The 17,254-nt window shown below is 34.3% G+C and overlaps 1 protein-coding gene across 2 annotated transcripts in view; it reads left to right on the top strand.

Annotated features, from left to right (window-relative positions):
* Nucleotides 1-8,619, top strand: part of Nox (NADPH oxidase) — a 439,945-nt gene extending 431,326 nt beyond the window's left edge. For both annotated transcript variants that reach the window (XM_074181192.1, XM_074181191.1), the window contains 2 exons: nucleotides 404-607; nucleotides 8,255-8,619. In XM_074181192.1, coding sequence (XP_074037293.1) covers nucleotides 404-607; nucleotides 8,255-8,452 — 402 coding nt within the window. In that variant the 3' untranslated portion in view covers nucleotides 8,453-8,619. The remainder of the gene's footprint in view (nucleotides 1-403; nucleotides 608-8,254) is intronic.
* Nucleotides 8,620-17,254: the final 8,635 nt, after the last annotated feature.

The following is a 17,254-nucleotide window of genomic DNA, read 5'->3' as shown; positions in this document are numbered from 1 at the left end:
CACGTTTTAATATCTTAACTTGAGTGGTGTATCGCTAACGACATCATTTTTAGCCACCCTGACTCCCCTCAGTCCTCGACACGATACAAAACTTGACTTGGGTGCGAGATCCATGTTTCTATCCCGATTCTGAGTTGACAAAGTTCTTTTTAAACAATTTACAAATATAACTCAATTTATTAAATTCTATTGTCATGAAAACTGAATGTGTGTACCAAATATCACATTAATCTGTCAACAGGAAGGGGGTCAAACTTCAATTACTATATTTGACCCAAACAAACAAACCAACAAACAGGGCAAGATAAATAAAACCGCTTAAAAATTTTGCCGTCGTCAATAGTTTTGTTCTTCCATGGCATGGTTCATGCATGGCACATATTGTAGCATATTTCATTCGCAGGTTGATTTCTTTTGGATCAACAGAGATCAACGTTCATTCGAATGGTTTGTGAACTTGCTCTCCCAGTTGGAAATCGAACAGGCGGAACTCGGAGGAGCCATGGAGAGATTTTTGGAAATGCACATGTACATTACCAGTGCTCTGCAGAAAACGGATATGAAAGCAGTTGGATTACAGCTTGCTTTGGATTTATTACATGAGAAGGTAATGGGTTTCAATATTTTTTGATCTGAGTTCAATGTCTGTTCCAAATTGAATGCGCACCATAACTTTGTTATTATTGGAGATATAAAATCGTTCAAACTGGCAACTGGTAGCATTTTATGATCATGAGAATGCAAGAAAAGAGAAACAGTCTAACGCATGTTTTTAGTTTTTGAATACAGTGTATTTGGCTGTAATTGAAAGTCTTGTATGTTTTTTTCTGGTTGAATATGGCAATTATAAAAACATATTACAATATTTATATGAAGTAAAGAAGAGGTTATAAGAGTTGTGAATCAAAATAATAATTAATTGTATCTTCACTGAATACCTACATGAATCACAATTATAACTGCTGGATACAAACAGTAAATAATTCGAGGTACTAACCAAATAAATTACCAATAAATAATACTCTTGTTCTGATGTGTCACTCTGCGAGCGAATGAATGAAAAAGCAACATTACCGCCTACCAAGGAAGTGAAAATACCTCATTTTGAGTTATACACTGTTTCTAATGTTTTGGACCATAGGGAGTCATTTGTAATAAGAAAGAATGTTGTACATCCAATAGTTTCTGAGATGTAGATATGCATGTTGCCGAATGTACAGAGTGTCCGAATTGGACACTTTTAAAGGGAAACTTTAAAGATAGATAAAAACTGATGGCTGTGTCTGAGGGTCAAATTTTATGACAATCTCATGGTGAAAACCGTAACGTTTTTTAAAAATGTGCATTTTCGAAAAGTTGCTGTAACTATTTTCCTGTCAGAATTTTTTTGTTTCTATGAAAATATTTCCAAAGCACTTTTTAACGTAGAATTCAATGGTGTGAAAAACTAATTTTTTCAAATGAAGCTTCAATCGTTATTGATGGAAAACTGGGTGAGACACCCTGTATACTTGTGATGCACTATTTGAAACCTTTGGTGTAGTAATGAATATTACTGGAGTTTTTTCCCAACACCAAATCGTCATTTTTAATACCTCGACACGTGTTTCGATCACCAAGTGATCATCTTCAAGAGAAATATTGAACTGGAAAAACTTGCAAGGCTAACCCTATTTGTCTATATAAGTTAAGAATGAACGAAATCTCGACTTTTAGAACGGGCAAAAACCAAGATAAATATATCTCAGTTCCATACCACCAATACACGAAGAACTTTGGAAAGATTTTCAAGGAACTAGGTATGAAGGTGGTTTTTAAAACAAGTCATATACTACAGAGCCTTTTGGGAAGTCCAAAAGACATAGTCGAGAATTCAGAAAAGTCTGGAATTTTCGAAATTGACTGTATGGACTGCGTTGCAAAATATTATGGACAGACAATAATATCTATTGAAGTAAGATATAAGGAACACTTAGCAGACTCAAAATATGGAAGACCTGGAAAATCAACAGTCGCCCATCATATTTTGCAACAAAACGATTCCATAGACTTCAGTTCATTAAGATTAGTTAGACAAATTAACAACAACAGGCAACTAGATGCCTATGAGGGTGTAGAAATAAGTAAACAGAATAATATTATGAATAACGTTGACGGACCAATACCAAATAGCATACTATATAGCTTGTTTGAATAATATTATTAGATTTTATGACTATATGGCATAAGGACACATTGTAAAAAAGTAGATAGGCAATATTGTGAAATTAACTTTTATATAGCTATAACTTTATATAACTATAATCAATATATAGCTATAACTTTTAAATATTAGATTCAACTAACTATTACATAAGGACATATTGTAAAATATTAATAGATAAGGCAAATTGTAAAATTAATTTAAAACACCAAAGGTGTGGTATACCTGTATGGTACACCTGTATAGATAAATAGGGTTAGCCTTGCAAGTTTTCCAGTTTAATCTTCCTCTTGAAGACGATCACTTGGTGATCGAAACACGTGTCGAGGTGTTAAAAATAACGATTTGGTGTTGGAAAAAAACTCCTGTAATATTCAGACACCCTGTATATTTCAATAGAGCTCAAAATTACATTTTCAAAAAAGTGGCACACTTGATGTTTTGCTAGAGTCATCTTTGAAATACAGAGCTTTTTCTTCATGTAGACTTTAAAACGCACCCTTTGATCAAGTACGCTTTGGATAAAGCGGCGATAAAACAGAAAGAAATCGTTAAGTAGTAGCTATCAAATGTTGGGAAAACTTTTCACAGCAGTAATTAGAACGCATAGTTTCAATAAAACTGATAAAAATGTATACTACATTGGTCGGCAATTCAAAAATAAAATCTTTCAACCTTTACTAGAGGTAAAAGTGCATAGGCGTTAGGTGCGGTGACCTGGCCGGCCAACGGTTAGGTCCTATCTAATTTGAAGCCAAAAAATTGGTGACAATTGCAGTGTTGTGAGGCGAAGTCCCGTCTTGTTGAAAATATATTTTTCTGAGCTCCAATGTTTTGAGGGTGCCATTATAAATGATAAATATACCACTGAAAACACCTGCCCACACAATAAATCCAAATCTTCCTCGACTTCTCTGCTCCACAACAAAATGATGATTTTGTTTTGCCCAAGTATAAGAATTGTAGCGGTTGAAAATACCGACACTACAATTTAACGAAAAATCGTGCACTTGGTTACAACTATCCAGAAACCACTGGCGAAAAGCCATGCGGCTTTCAAAATCCCTTGGTCTGAGCTGATGAACTATTCTAGTCCTGTATGGCTTGAATTTATGTTTTCCCAAAATCCTTCTAACCTTAATTCTTGGTAGGCATGTTGATATTTTCGAATTTCGCGTTGACGTTTTGGGATTATTTCCAACAGCTTCTAAAACGACTATTTCTTCCAACTCCCTATCCCTATTTGATTCATACAATTTTGACCTTTTCGTTTCAAATTGAGCACCATCAATTAGGTTGTGTCACAATCTTGCGAAAATATCTCTAAATAGTTGTCTTCTCTCTGGATACCTCTCGCGATAGAAATTGCTTGCTTCTTCTGCGTTTTACCCGGTTTTTATAAAACAGGCTATCATATTCAATTTTTCATAATTCTCAGACTGCATTGCGAATGTGTTTGGAAATTGAACAAAAACCACTGATTGAAAAGCGTCTTTACTGCTCAAATCAAACTTTGACAGCTACCATTAAAGATTTGCGTTCTGTTTTATCACCGCATCGTCCAAAGCCTACTTGAACAAAGTGTGCATTTCAAAGTCTACCTACATGAAAGAACTTAAAAGCTCTGTATTTCAAATATGACAAGCAAAACATCAAGTGTGCTACATTTTTAGAAAGATAATTTTAAGTTCTATTAAAATATTCACTCACATCAGTATTTTGCAGACTTTTCAACCTGTCTTACAATAAAGCAATCTCCGCGAGCAATCTCGCGGAGATTGCTCGCTGAACGCGATTTCCCAAAAAGGGAAAGAAAAATCTTCCAAATAACTATAGAGAAAGTCGTAAACCACCATTTCCTCAATTATTTGGAAGGCTTCAACATTTTGAGCGATCATCAATATGGCTTTCGGAAACAAAGATCAACAGGCGACCTTCTATCGCATGTCACCCATATATGGAATAACGCAATCGAGAAACATGAAGAGTCAAGGTCTGTTACGCTTGATATTTCTAAGGTCTTTGACCGTGTGTGGCATGAGGGTTTGCTGGCGAAACTTCGATGCTATAGCTTGTCGGATCATTTCTGTATATGGCTCTCCAGCTTTCTGAAACAACGTTTCCTGCAAGTGGTAGTCGATGCATATCTCTCGAATACTTTCACCATCAACGCTGGTGTTCCCAAGGGATCCATATTGTATCCAACCCTCTTTCTATTGTATCTCAATTATGGTTACCTGTAGTATATAAATATTAATGTAAGAATAATTTGAAGTAATCATGCACTTGAAAAAGCTACTGTGCTAGCGAAACATGTTGTGATTATATATTTTTTTCAAATAAAGTTTGTGGAGATCAAATCGTGAGGTGTAGTTTTGAAAGTATATCAACGACTCATTGGAAAAAACCAAGAATTCAATATATTGCTTTGCTGACGACAGCACACTTGTCTCGTCATTCCATTTCGATTCCAGGACATCGGTTACGGAGACACATCTCCACCGGCAGCAGGAGGTTGAGTATCTTAATGAGGATCTAGAAGTGGGGTAGAAGTAACTAGGTTCGATTCAATGCCACAAATACCCAGGCATCGGTTTTCTCCAAGAAGATAAATATCTCCGAACCGGATATAATAATGTCAGGTTAGACAGTTCCACTTTCTGCTTCAATGAGTTTGTTGGGGGTTAAAATGGACACCAATATGTCTTGGCACAATCCTGTCGCTGGAATTGCAACGGATGCTTCTCAAAAGCTCGGAACACTGTTCCGAACCAGAAAACTATACACACCTCAGCAACTTGTGATACTTTATAAAGCTCAGATCAGACCTTCTTTGGAGTATTGTTCTCATGTATGGAGCTCTGCCCCCAAACATACCCTGAAGTTGCTGAATTCCATCCAGAAAAGTGTAATCCGCCTGATTGGAGACGCGAACATCATGTGCAACTTTGATAGCCTGGAACGTCGAAGAAAGGTTGGAGATTTCCTCTCTTCTATAGATATTTTCACGAGTAGTGTTCAAGTGGTTTGGCACATTTGATTCCACGAAGAGCGGTACATATCAGAAATACATGACGGACTGTGGCTGCTCATCGTTTTGAGGTTCAACTCAGTACACCTCGAACTTCACTGTTTAAGGACTCTTCCATCTGGAGAACTGCGTTTATGTGGAATAAAATTCCTGAGATCGTTTTTCCAAATGGATTTAATATCCAGCAATTCAAATCCGATGTGAATCGTTACTAAGAAATGATCCTTCAAGTCAAAGTTAATCAGCTGTTATTGAGAACATTGATGTGAAAGATAATGCAGTTTCAGTTCGAAATGTAACAAAAATGTAACAAAAATAAAAATAGGGATGAAATTATTTCAGATATACAAAAAAAACTTACATAAAGGAACGCGTCGAGTCTGCGAGACCGAAATCTGCTCTAAAATCGTTGTTCTTTAATACACTACGTTGAAACTATTGTAGTACATGCATCGTGGGCTAGCTCGAAAGTACTGAGGCTCGTAGCACCGTACGTGCTTTTATGTGAAAATGCCACAAGCAATTATGATTGCTTGTGCCTGATAGACCCGATGCGTCCACTGAAGGGATAATGAAGATGATAATGAAAGGTGCAATTTGAAAAAAGTGGAAAATAAATTTACAGACAATATTGAAATATAACCCGGAAAAAAAATGAAAGGATGGAGGAGGGTGTTAAGAGAAGGAAACGGACTATTAAAACGAAAGAATAATACTCTCCATAAAATATCATTTTGAAGACTGTAATGACTAAGAGCATAAGGTCTATAAGATATTTCAACATTAGGTTACAAACCCAATATTGACAGATTTGTTCATAATACAACTACAAACACGTCCCAAAGCGATTTAGCCAGAAAGAATATGGGAAAATAACCGTCAAAAAATGAAGAACCCAAAAAAAAAAAGGTATCAATCACATTTCATCCAATCATCTATTACACGAGGGAACATTTACCATATGTGCGATATGTACCTTCATATGTTAGTAATGTTCTAATGCATGGAGATTTTCTCCAGAAATGTCCAGAATTCAAATATGCGCCATCCTATCATCTATACTGACACATTTTAAAGGAATAGCACGTCATTAACACAATTAGGTCAGGAGAAATGCGAGAAATGTTTACAATTTTCTCTTAATGGTAGTCGAAAGGGATAATCACCACAATTTGTAATGTTGCAGCGAGAGCATCATGTAAAACTTATTCAGAGGATAGTGTTGAAAAGGGCACACATTATTTGGTGGGAGGTATGCAGAATATTATTTTGCTCCCAAAAAGTAGCTATGTTTAAAAATGTATTACATATCACGGGACTTTTATCCCCGTGAGAAAGAAATAGCAAATGTACCTCTATCCATTGCTGTAGCAAGAAGATATATCAGGATGAAACACAAAAGATAACATGGGTGCCCTCTATTCATTTTTAATATTTTTACGGTTTGCCAACTGTTCATCTCGAAATGAGAATTGGTTTTTGATCACTTTTTTAGTATCTAATATCAAATCAGTTGTATTAGTTCGGAAGGAAATGAAGTGGTATCTGAACAAACTGTTGACATAATTATTAGACCTAATTCAAAGGTACTTATGGTTTTCTGTTTCAAGCTAATAGGTCTATAAAAAGGTAAACTGTGTTCTTTTTCCAAAGAAATGGAACTATAATCTGGTACAATAATTGAATAAGGATTATCAAATGTTAACAAAAGTCAACATAAAATAGCCTAACTCAATTACAAATCACCTTTTTTTCCCGACAAATAAGTCTTTTATAAAATTATACTGAAAGTAGGTATTTCACACACATGTTTTACTCCATTTCAAACAAGAACCTGTTCAGTGAACATGTATGTTTCATTCATGTATTACTTCATTATTTTTATTTCAATGAATGAAGTGAGGAGTGAAATAAGCATAACTTACTGCACTCATGTTAAGTAAGGTTGATCTTCGTCAGTATCCAAGATACTAAGCTGACGTGCAATATGTTCAGTTTTTACTGGAAATAACCTGTTTCTAGGTATTATTTTATATTGATATTTTATAGAAATGCTTGGGAAACCAAGTCAACGATATGTTGGAAACCGTCATTAAGTTTCAGACCCGGTTCTCCAATTTTTCAACGGTGCCCCGAAAAAGAGACCTTAAAAAAACTTTCGTGTAGTCCTAGGAACACGGGTTACTTCTGGAAAAAAATTATGATTATCTCCGAAAGGAACAATTTTACGCATTCTCTCTTTGTATTAACTGCTTCGCACATTCACCAGCAATGCTCAGCACGCCTACTTAGTTCAAGCTGTATCGAAATGAGACTGATGAATAAATGACTCTGATCAAGTACCTGATCTCATTAGAACAAATTTGTATTTCTAGCGGGGTAGATTATCTGTTTATGACTATAGAGGTAAATATTAACTTCTGGTGGCATTGTTCAATCATAGATGGATAAAACTGCATGGCTACTATTCAAAGGCCTCATAGGACTCAGGATTTCACCCCTCGTGACTATTTTCTGTGTTGATATTTGCAGAATGAAATTCATAAGGAACGTTATGCTAATATGAAAGTGAAAAGTGAGAAACAGAAACATTGCAAGGTATAACCGTTGATTCGAGTAATAGAGCCCAAGTTCACCTTCTGTTCCGTTTGCATTGACCCTTTATTTTCCACCTTATAAAAGATTGCCATCTACTTTTCAAATCTACTAAGAAATATAAGACATTCAGGGCATTTCATTCATAAAGTCAAAAAATACATTATTTAATGCTTAGTTTGTTCGAACTTAGTGCAAAAAATTAATTATTTTTTTACCAATTTGAACAATTTTGTATTTTCAATATCAACAAACATACAGAATTTTCTTAAGTTAGAGAACTGTATTTGTTTCAATTCTGATGTACTCAACGACTCATTTCAAAATATAGGTATTATATTATTTTCTATTCATGTATTTGAAAAATTTCACTCAATGTCATAATTCAAAAGTTGTGTACTTATTGAAATGACCTAATTTTTCAGGAGAAGCGCGATTTGATAACGGGATTGAAAACTCGCACCAATGCTGGTCGTCCAAACTGGGACAGAGTTTTCAAAACGATTTCCGATCAGAAAAAAGGAAAAGTGACGGTTTTCTACTGTGGCCCGCCCCAACTTGCTAGGATCTTGCGAGTAAAATGTGGCCAGTTTGGTTTCAATTTTCGAAAAGAAGTTTTTTGATATTGTTTTGTGTATTAATATCACATTTTATTTGTATAGCATATTTATTTATTCTTGACTTAAGGAATATTTATTTACACTTGTACCATACTGTAATTATTCTTCGATGATTTCAGCAAAAACTTGCCTCTTTCGTGTAAATAAAAGCATATTTTTACTCTTATAAACTAGCTTTCTTTACTCTAATTTGAAATATATAGTGCATTTCTTTATTGTCCCCCTCCTTTTATTTTTTGAAAGGGTCAATTAAAACAATTGAGATTTGGGAAAATGAAATTAATGCATAAATACTTTATTTTAAAGGGAAATTGACAGATGAAACTTTCAAGATGGCGACTGGGCGCCATCTGATTGTTATTTTTCAATTTTATTGAAAGTGTTGAATATTTCAACATTCACTTTAATGCATTCAATTTGAAATTTAGTTACAACTTTTGTGCAAAACGTTCTCAAGCAAGTATCATTTTATTTCATCAATCTTTTTAATAAGCTAATTTCTGACAGAAAATTACATTTTTTGATGCTTTAAAAAGTTTATTGTATTTGAAAGATACCTTTGAAACGATTGTTGATAATTTTAATTCGGCGCTGGTATCGAGCGGATTTATCAAGAACTTCAAATGTTACATATGACAACATGCTAGTTCATTTATAGTACGACAAAACGCCGTTCAATCGTGGCGCCGAATAAAAATTATCAACAACCAATTTAATTCATGTATCACTGAAATTCAACAAACAAAATAATTCAGCTCATTTCAAAGGAATATTAATAAAAAGTAAAACGGCGTGGCATGCCGTTTTACTGTCAATTAGTATTTTGTAAAAATGAATTGTTTTGACTGTTGCATTCGAGTGATACATGAATTGAATGAACCTTTTTCCTGGAATACGAAAAATCACTCGCAAGCAGCGCTAGTAGTTCGGTAGGGAGAAACACTGCCTAATACTCATATAAATTTATGGTAAACTAAAAATGTTTTTAACAGAAGAAAATGTTCTTGGAGCAAAACTAAAATTTGCAACTGTAAAGGATAACAATGTTGTAACATTAAAACGTTGGCTTGCATGCCGTAATTTAAAAGTAACTGGAAAACAAGTGAATTAATAGACAGGTTAGTATACAGACTCTAGTAAACGAGTAGCGGTAGATTCAAACTGTAATAAAAGAAATTTAAAATAATTATGAATTTCATACTTATTTCCGAGTGAAATATGAATCAAATATAGATGGTAATGAAATAAATTTAATTGAATATGATGGATATAATTTAATAAACGATTGAGGTTATATCTCATTCTAATCAATGGTAATTAACTATGAAAAATTTACTATTCATTTCATGTTTAGAGCATACATATGAATATTTAATATTTTTTGCACTGTTAAATCGATCATCCTCGAAGCATGTATCCATTTCTTACATCTAACCTCATTATTATGAGGTTTTATAAATGGTATAAAAAACACGTTTTCTTCCGGATATCGATTATCCGACGTACAATTCGCAAAACGGCAATGCTTTGTTGGCATTATACTAGCACAAAATAATTTTTTATATCAGATTTATATTTTCAAATAATAAATTAATATTACGTAAGTAACACTGTTTTACATGTGAATAGTTTATTGTTTGTCCCTATTACTACTGCTGCCTCTCGTAACACGTTTGCTGTACTATTCTCAGGAAAAAGGCTCATTGACTGTTGATAATTTTTATTCGTCGCTGCGGTCGAACGGATTATTACCATACTATGACCAACGCCATACATATATGCAGTTGAGTAGTTCCACAAAAATACGCCCGACGTCAGCGCCGAAAAAATTATCAACAATCAATTCAATTCATGTATCACTGAAATTCAACAAACAAAATAATCCAGCTCATTTCAAAGGAATATTAATAAAAAGTAAAACGGCGTGGCACGCCGTTTTACTGTTGAATTGTTTTGATTGTTGCTTTTAGGTGGTACATAAATTAAATTGATTGTTGATAATTTTTATTCGGCGCTGCGGTCGGACAGAATATTGTGTTACTATCAGTAGACTATCATGTTGCCAGATTTAAAAATTCAGCTTCTGCAAGAATCCGCTCGACGCTAGCGCTGAATTAAAATTATCAACAATCGTTTTAATTCATGTAACTGTAATTATCAACAAACAATTTTATTTATGTTTCACAGAAATTGTAGTACATTATTCGATAGTTACAAAAAAAGTATATATGACAAACATTCACTTCTAAAAATTTCAAACAATGAATCTATATTATAACTGTTCGCAAATTTACATCAAACAAATTAATTCATGTAACATTTTAAATCAAGTGTCATTTAAAATAGAACAAATTTTGCGAACAATCGTTTTTAATATGTCGAACAAATGCATGAGTCAATTAAATTCAAACAAATCAATTATTAGTTGAATAAAAAGTTAAAAGGCGTTCCATAGTTTTCGGTTTTACTAGTAGAAAGGTATCACGTCAACAATCTCTAAAATGGTCAATTATCGTCCATTGGAAGAAAAAATTGAAGCGATTTTTATTTACGGTGCGAAGCGTAACTTTCTCGAGACCGAAAAGATTTTCAATGAACGTTTTCCGATTCGTCGTATCTGTAGAAAATATTTGAGGGAACTTGTATCCAAATTCACAACTACCAGTAATGTACATAACAAAAAGCCACCAGGTCGTCCACCCTCTCATCACTGAAATCGTCGAAGCGAATCCTAATGAATTCGATTTGAATATTGTATTCCAACAAGATGAAGCACCACCACATCACTCCAGAAAAGTAAGAAACTATTTGGATACTACTTTTTCCGGTCGTTGGATTAGCAGAATGGCCAGCCCGCTCGTCGAATTTGACACCTTTGGACTTTATTATGGGGCTATGTGGAGAAAAAGGTGTATGAAACTGAGCCTGTTTCAATATTGGATATACGGCAGAAAATAATAAATATTTGTAGGAATATTGACGTTACTGTGTTCGAAAATCTTCGGCGTGAAATATCGGATAGGCTGTTCATATGTCAAAAAGTTCAAGGCAACCATTTCGAGCATCTTCTAAACTGACCTCAAGCTTATTACCTCATATTATGTAGTTAAATGTCAATGTATTCAGGCAACTATCAAATGTTCCGCCATTTTGTAGTAGGTGAAGATATTGACTTCATATTCTAAGGTTGTGAAGTATTCGTCAGGAGCTTCAAAATGATGTGTCACAAGACCCCCCTTTTCATTCAATTTATTTATCAGATGGCGCCCAGTCGCCATTTGAAAATTTCATCTGTCAATTTCACTTCAAAATAAAGTATTCTTGCATTAATTTCATTATCCCAAATTTCATTTTTTTTGAGTTGACCCATTCACAAAATAAAAGGGGGGACATTAAAGAAATGCACTGTATGATCATTTTATATGTCAACTTGATTTATAGTACAGGATAGGCTTAAGCAATGTTGATAAATTACAAGAAAACTCCGGAGGCACTTCTCTGGTCATAAATCTAACACCAGAGTCCCGACAAATTCAGAACTGGAGTTCTCCAAAATGATTCCTGAGACGAGTGCCAATTGTCAACTTATTTCATATGTCCCCGTCTTTTAATTTTCAAACATTTTGTCTTGGGATTACCGAACACTTTTCGAAATTAGCAAAAAGTTTTAAAGGCTACTTTCACGTTCAACTTTTTAACAATGCGATCTAATCTGTTAACGTAACTTGTTGCATACGTAAGGACAATCAACTTTCATATTCACGAAGAAAAATGAATTCTGGCATGAGTACATTTTTCATAACCTTAGGAACAGGTTGATTATGGATTAAAGTTGAATCATTCACTTGTGGCAAATATTTAGTATTTAGCTAAACTTACTATAAACTATGGGATATTTGAGAGCACATATGAAATATTACAATAAAATTTTTTGAAAATGACCCGTCATTGACTTTTTCCACAGATCGTAGGTACATGATTTTTGGTTAGACCTCTCATCAAAAACAATCTTAGAGAGTTGTGATGCACTGTTTGGAACCTTCGGTGTAGTAATGAATATTACTGGAGTTTTTTCTCAACACCAAACCGTTGGTTTTTACACCTCGACGCGTGTTTCGATCACCAAGTGATCATCTTCAAGAGAAAGATTAAACTAAATATACATACAATGTTGTCCTTATTTATACCATATACCTCTGCTAGGTACCTGCGTCTTAATTATCTTAAATTAATTTTACAATGTTGCCTTATCTACTAGTCTTAAATTAAATTTACAATGTAGCCATATCTAATAGTCAGTTGAATTTGATAATCAAAATATTACTTCAACAAGCTATAATAAGTATACTATTAGGTATTGGTCCACCATCTTTATTCATAATATAATTATGGTTACTTATTTCAACTCAACACTCTCGTAGTCATCTAGATGCCTGTTGTTGTTAACTTGTCTAACTAATCTTAATGAACTAAAGTCTATGGAATGGTTTTGTTGCAAAATGTGATGGGCGACTGCTGATTTTTCTGGTCTTCCATATTTTACGTACGCTAAGTGTTTCTCATATCTTATTTTAATAGATATTTTAGTCTGTCCATGACATTTTGCATCGCAGTTCTTACATGCAATTTCGAAAATTCCAGACTTTTTCGAATTCTCGACTTTGTCCTTTGGCTTTCATAAAAGGCTCTGTAGAACTAGTTCTTTATTTCCTAGCGTCCCAATTTCACAGACCGTGCATTACCTCAGGAAATCAGTAGAGAAAAATAATTTCTTGTCCCTTGTTCCCCTACCTGGCAAATCTGTTCATGGGCAAATTCGTAAGTGGAAACCAAAGAAAAGTCAAAATTATTTCTCTAGGATATGGCTGCGATATTTGACAACAAAAAGTCGAATATTGAGAACTTTGTTTCCATCAACAAAATTCACGTATTTGTTAGAAAATAAAGGGCAACTTCCATTTCTTGACGTTTTGGTTATGAGAAGCCATTGTCAAAAGCTAGAATACGATGAATTTAGGAATGAAACAAGCACTTACAGATATATTCCTGGCAGTTCATATCACTATGGACATTGCAAACGTGCATCGTTTTTTGACCTTTCCTCTCACACATGAGAGGTTCACGAAAAAAAAAAACGGACAATACCGAAAATTGCAGTCAGTAACGGTTTCTAGAGGGGTATTGTAGATGATATTATAAGGAAGAAAAAGTTTAAGTTAAGAATGAACGAAATCTTGACTATTAGAAACGACGAAAACCAAAATAAATATATCTCAGTTCCACACCACCAGTTTTTTATTAGGTACCCTTTTCACCTCTTCGAAGTTGATAACTATTTTATTTCTGCAACACCTCACTGAATCTTCTTCATTTCCGTCAGTTTATTGAAAATTCCATTTTGTCAATTACATGCCATTATTAATTTAGGATACTGTTGCTTTCAGCTATGTCTATGATAACATTTTTCTCAACTTCAATAATTTTGGATAAAATATCGATTTTGCTAGACAAAATAATTTGTTGAAAACCAAAGCCCAAACACAATATGTAATTAGAAATAAATAAAAAAAAAATATTATGGTACATTAGACAGGTACAAGGCATATTGAGGTACAGGACAGGTACAAAAAATCGATGCAGGCTACAAATTATACATTAACATTGTCACACAAAAGTTGTTACCTTCCACGTCATTTGGGAATATTACATTGGTTAACGTTCTCCTCATCTACAAGCGAGGTATCCTCCACAACCGGAAAAATTAAGGGGCCATCAATTTTTGTCTGGGCCTAAGAAAGGAACAAAAATAATTTTTGTCTTTTCCCAGGATTTTGGTTACATATATTTTATTTGCTTCTTTGGATATTCTCAGTGCAACTAGGTAACATAAAACCGTTATCTTCAAACTTTTCATTCTCTCTCATAGTCTAATTGCTTTCTGCTTCGTCGCTATTGTCAATCTCTGCTACACATTATCCGTCTCTACTATTTTCTTCTTCGGCGCAGTTTTTTTGTCCATTTGACCTCTCTGTATTCATGAATTCAGTGTCTTATAACTGTTCTGTTTCTATTTCATCATCGAGTGTAAAATTATCGTTAAATTTACTTTCATTATTGCTGCATCATTATAACATCTATTGCAGCTTTCTAGCATTTTTTTGCTTTTTAAGATTAATCGGCATTATTCACCTTTTCTCCAATAATCAAGCCATCTATACAAACACCTCTACCAGTTTTCACATTCTACTCTTTTTTCGATTCAATGCAGATGACCCAGCCCTGCCAAATCTTTGTTTTTCAAACTATACATTCAATGATGAGGCCATATGTTTCTTGCTTATAGATTCAGACACGTTTTCTTCGCTTCAATTTCATTTTTCATTCATTGCATTTTACAGAAGACCTAACTCATTGAATGTGCTCCTTCCAGTCTCTCAAAATGTTTCTCTAAGCACCTTCGAAAGGTCTGAAGTATGACACGTCTAAAAGTTATGTAGGTGGTAACCATATTTAAATAGTATTTCATACATTCACTTATCACGTCGAAGTGGCTTGCTAAATTATCAGCAGTTAGCAGAAAAAGCTGATCGAAACATCCGGATTTGTTTCGATTAAATCTAGTTTTTCCGGGCCATTCTCTGTCCATGTAGTACATAAATTATAGGACTTATAGACGATATAGATATTAATAAATGTTCCAGAGGTTGTACACGAAAACATAACGGAATTATCTATAACTTTTTCGGCTCGTTTACATTTTCTGCTAACGATTATTTTCACCATTCCAGGATCATCCATGAAACTAGTTACTGATGCGTGGGAGACATCTGACGTAAGTTTTCTTCAAGATTATCAAAATATTTATATATATTTGATTGTGACGTTTTGATAAATCTTATTCCTTGATAAACGCAAAAGTTATGTTTGTCCCGGTCTGTTTCTTTCGAATTATGATATCTTGATACTATTGCTATCTAGGTAAGTTTCAACAAGATATTTTACTTCCAGCCGGTTTCTAATGGAAACCCCCATTCAGCTGCAATAAAGAGTACATGAAAGTACGGTTTAGATCACCGACATTTGTGCAATCCTTTTGCATTTCTATACATCGTAGCACAGGAATTCCGTATCTCTCAGATAATGATCTTGATCTTCCATCTCCTCGCTTACATGCCGATACGGCACTAACAACTGTTGCATTGTCGTAATTTTGATAAGATTTCTTGTCCCCATAATTCCAAGCAATTTTTTAAGTCGTTTCAAAAGTTAGGAACTTCTGTCGTTTACATGAAGATGGCAGCTCAAAGACTAATTCAATCGTGCTCGAAATATTCAAGACGCGCCACGATTTCACGTCACCCCGGTTAACAGTACCCAGTTGTTTTATTCTATCCTCATCCCTTATGGAGATGGGGAGCCTAGTTCATCATCGAGGATCGCGAGGATGGCGATAAGGAACGCATCAGTGGCGGCTTCTCCTATTAGGCAGTGCCTCACCAATAATTTGCAAATCAAATAAATCACAAATTTATATTATTTTACTATCTGCATTCATTATTATATCAATTAGAATTATTATTAAATTAGTAAAATACGGTCCTGCCGCCGTCCGCCGTCAATTAGGTACCGCGTTTCACTATAAATATCATCCATCTCATTTCTGCTTTAGGTGGTATATGGATAGAGGCTTGCCTCTGCGTTTCTTTGTCTAGCGTATTACAATTGTTCTGTATGACACAGCCGAATCTATAAATAGCTTTAAAATGTGCGTAAAAACTTCGTTTTCAGAGGCAAGCCTCGTAAGCGACACGAAAATTAACGAAAACTGACCGATTGTCTTTCGGGGAGGGGGCGTCTAATGCTAGTAATGCTATTTTTAGATTAACAGGTTGAGTTTAGGGTTAAAAGTGCACAGTGACAATGCACACTTTTTTATTATAATAGATAGTTTTCGGTTCGGTGAGCAGTGAATCTCGGTGGTTTTTTTAAAATATTACATTACAACATTACTTATTACCGAAAAATGGATTTAGCGGGACCTAGCACAGCGTCACAACTTCCCCAGGTAAATGTAAACATTCGCAATACTTGTGATCTTGTTAATATTTTAGTAAATGAGCAGAATTTTTCAAGTCATTCCTATGACGATAAATTATACATAGTTAAAGAAGTGAAGCGACCTTGTCCAGATTCAAGTAAACGTCTTGTTACTATCGGTGGGGTGGGGAAATCAACAAATCGGAGCTTTCAAAACACTTGGTACGAAAAGTACGACTGGCTCTTACTGGTAGTGTAACGTTAAACAAATTATTTTGCTGGCCGTGTATTCTGTTTGCAACAAATAATAGCGACAAAGTTTGGTCAAAATGTGGTTATAGCGATTTAAAAAACTTGTCTCGTGGTCTTTTACTACACAATAAAAGTACCCAATATATTTCTTCGAATTGCAAGCTTACTCTCATGAGAAAACAAAGGCAAAATATCGCCACAGCTATAGATAATGTGCGTAAAACGGAAATTGAAAATTATAATGCCAGGGTTAAAGAGAATCGACAAATTTCGAAAAGTCTGATAGATATTACATTACATTTCTGTGGAAAAGAGTTACCTTTTAGGGGGCATGATGAATCTAATGAATCATTAAATCGCGGGAATTTTAAAGAGCTAGTTATTCTTCTTAGCAAATGTGACACAAATTTAAAAACATTTTTAGAACATGATAATGATAATAGATCAGTTTTTTCTGGGACATCCAAAACTATTCAAAACGAATTAATTGATTCAATTGCTTTTGTTGTAAATAAG

The sequence above is a fragment of the Leptinotarsa decemlineata genome, unplaced genomic scaffold (genome assembly GCF_025532065.1).
Source record: "Leptinotarsa decemlineata unplaced genomic scaffold, Ldec_3_MD MMD2_tig00026307_RagTag_RagTag, whole genome shotgun sequence".
NCBI classification, from domain to species: domain Eukaryota; kingdom Metazoa; phylum Arthropoda; class Insecta; order Coleoptera; family Chrysomelidae; genus Leptinotarsa; species Leptinotarsa decemlineata.
Note: the sequence above shows the minus strand (reverse complement) of the source record. Positions and strands in the feature narration are given on the sequence as shown.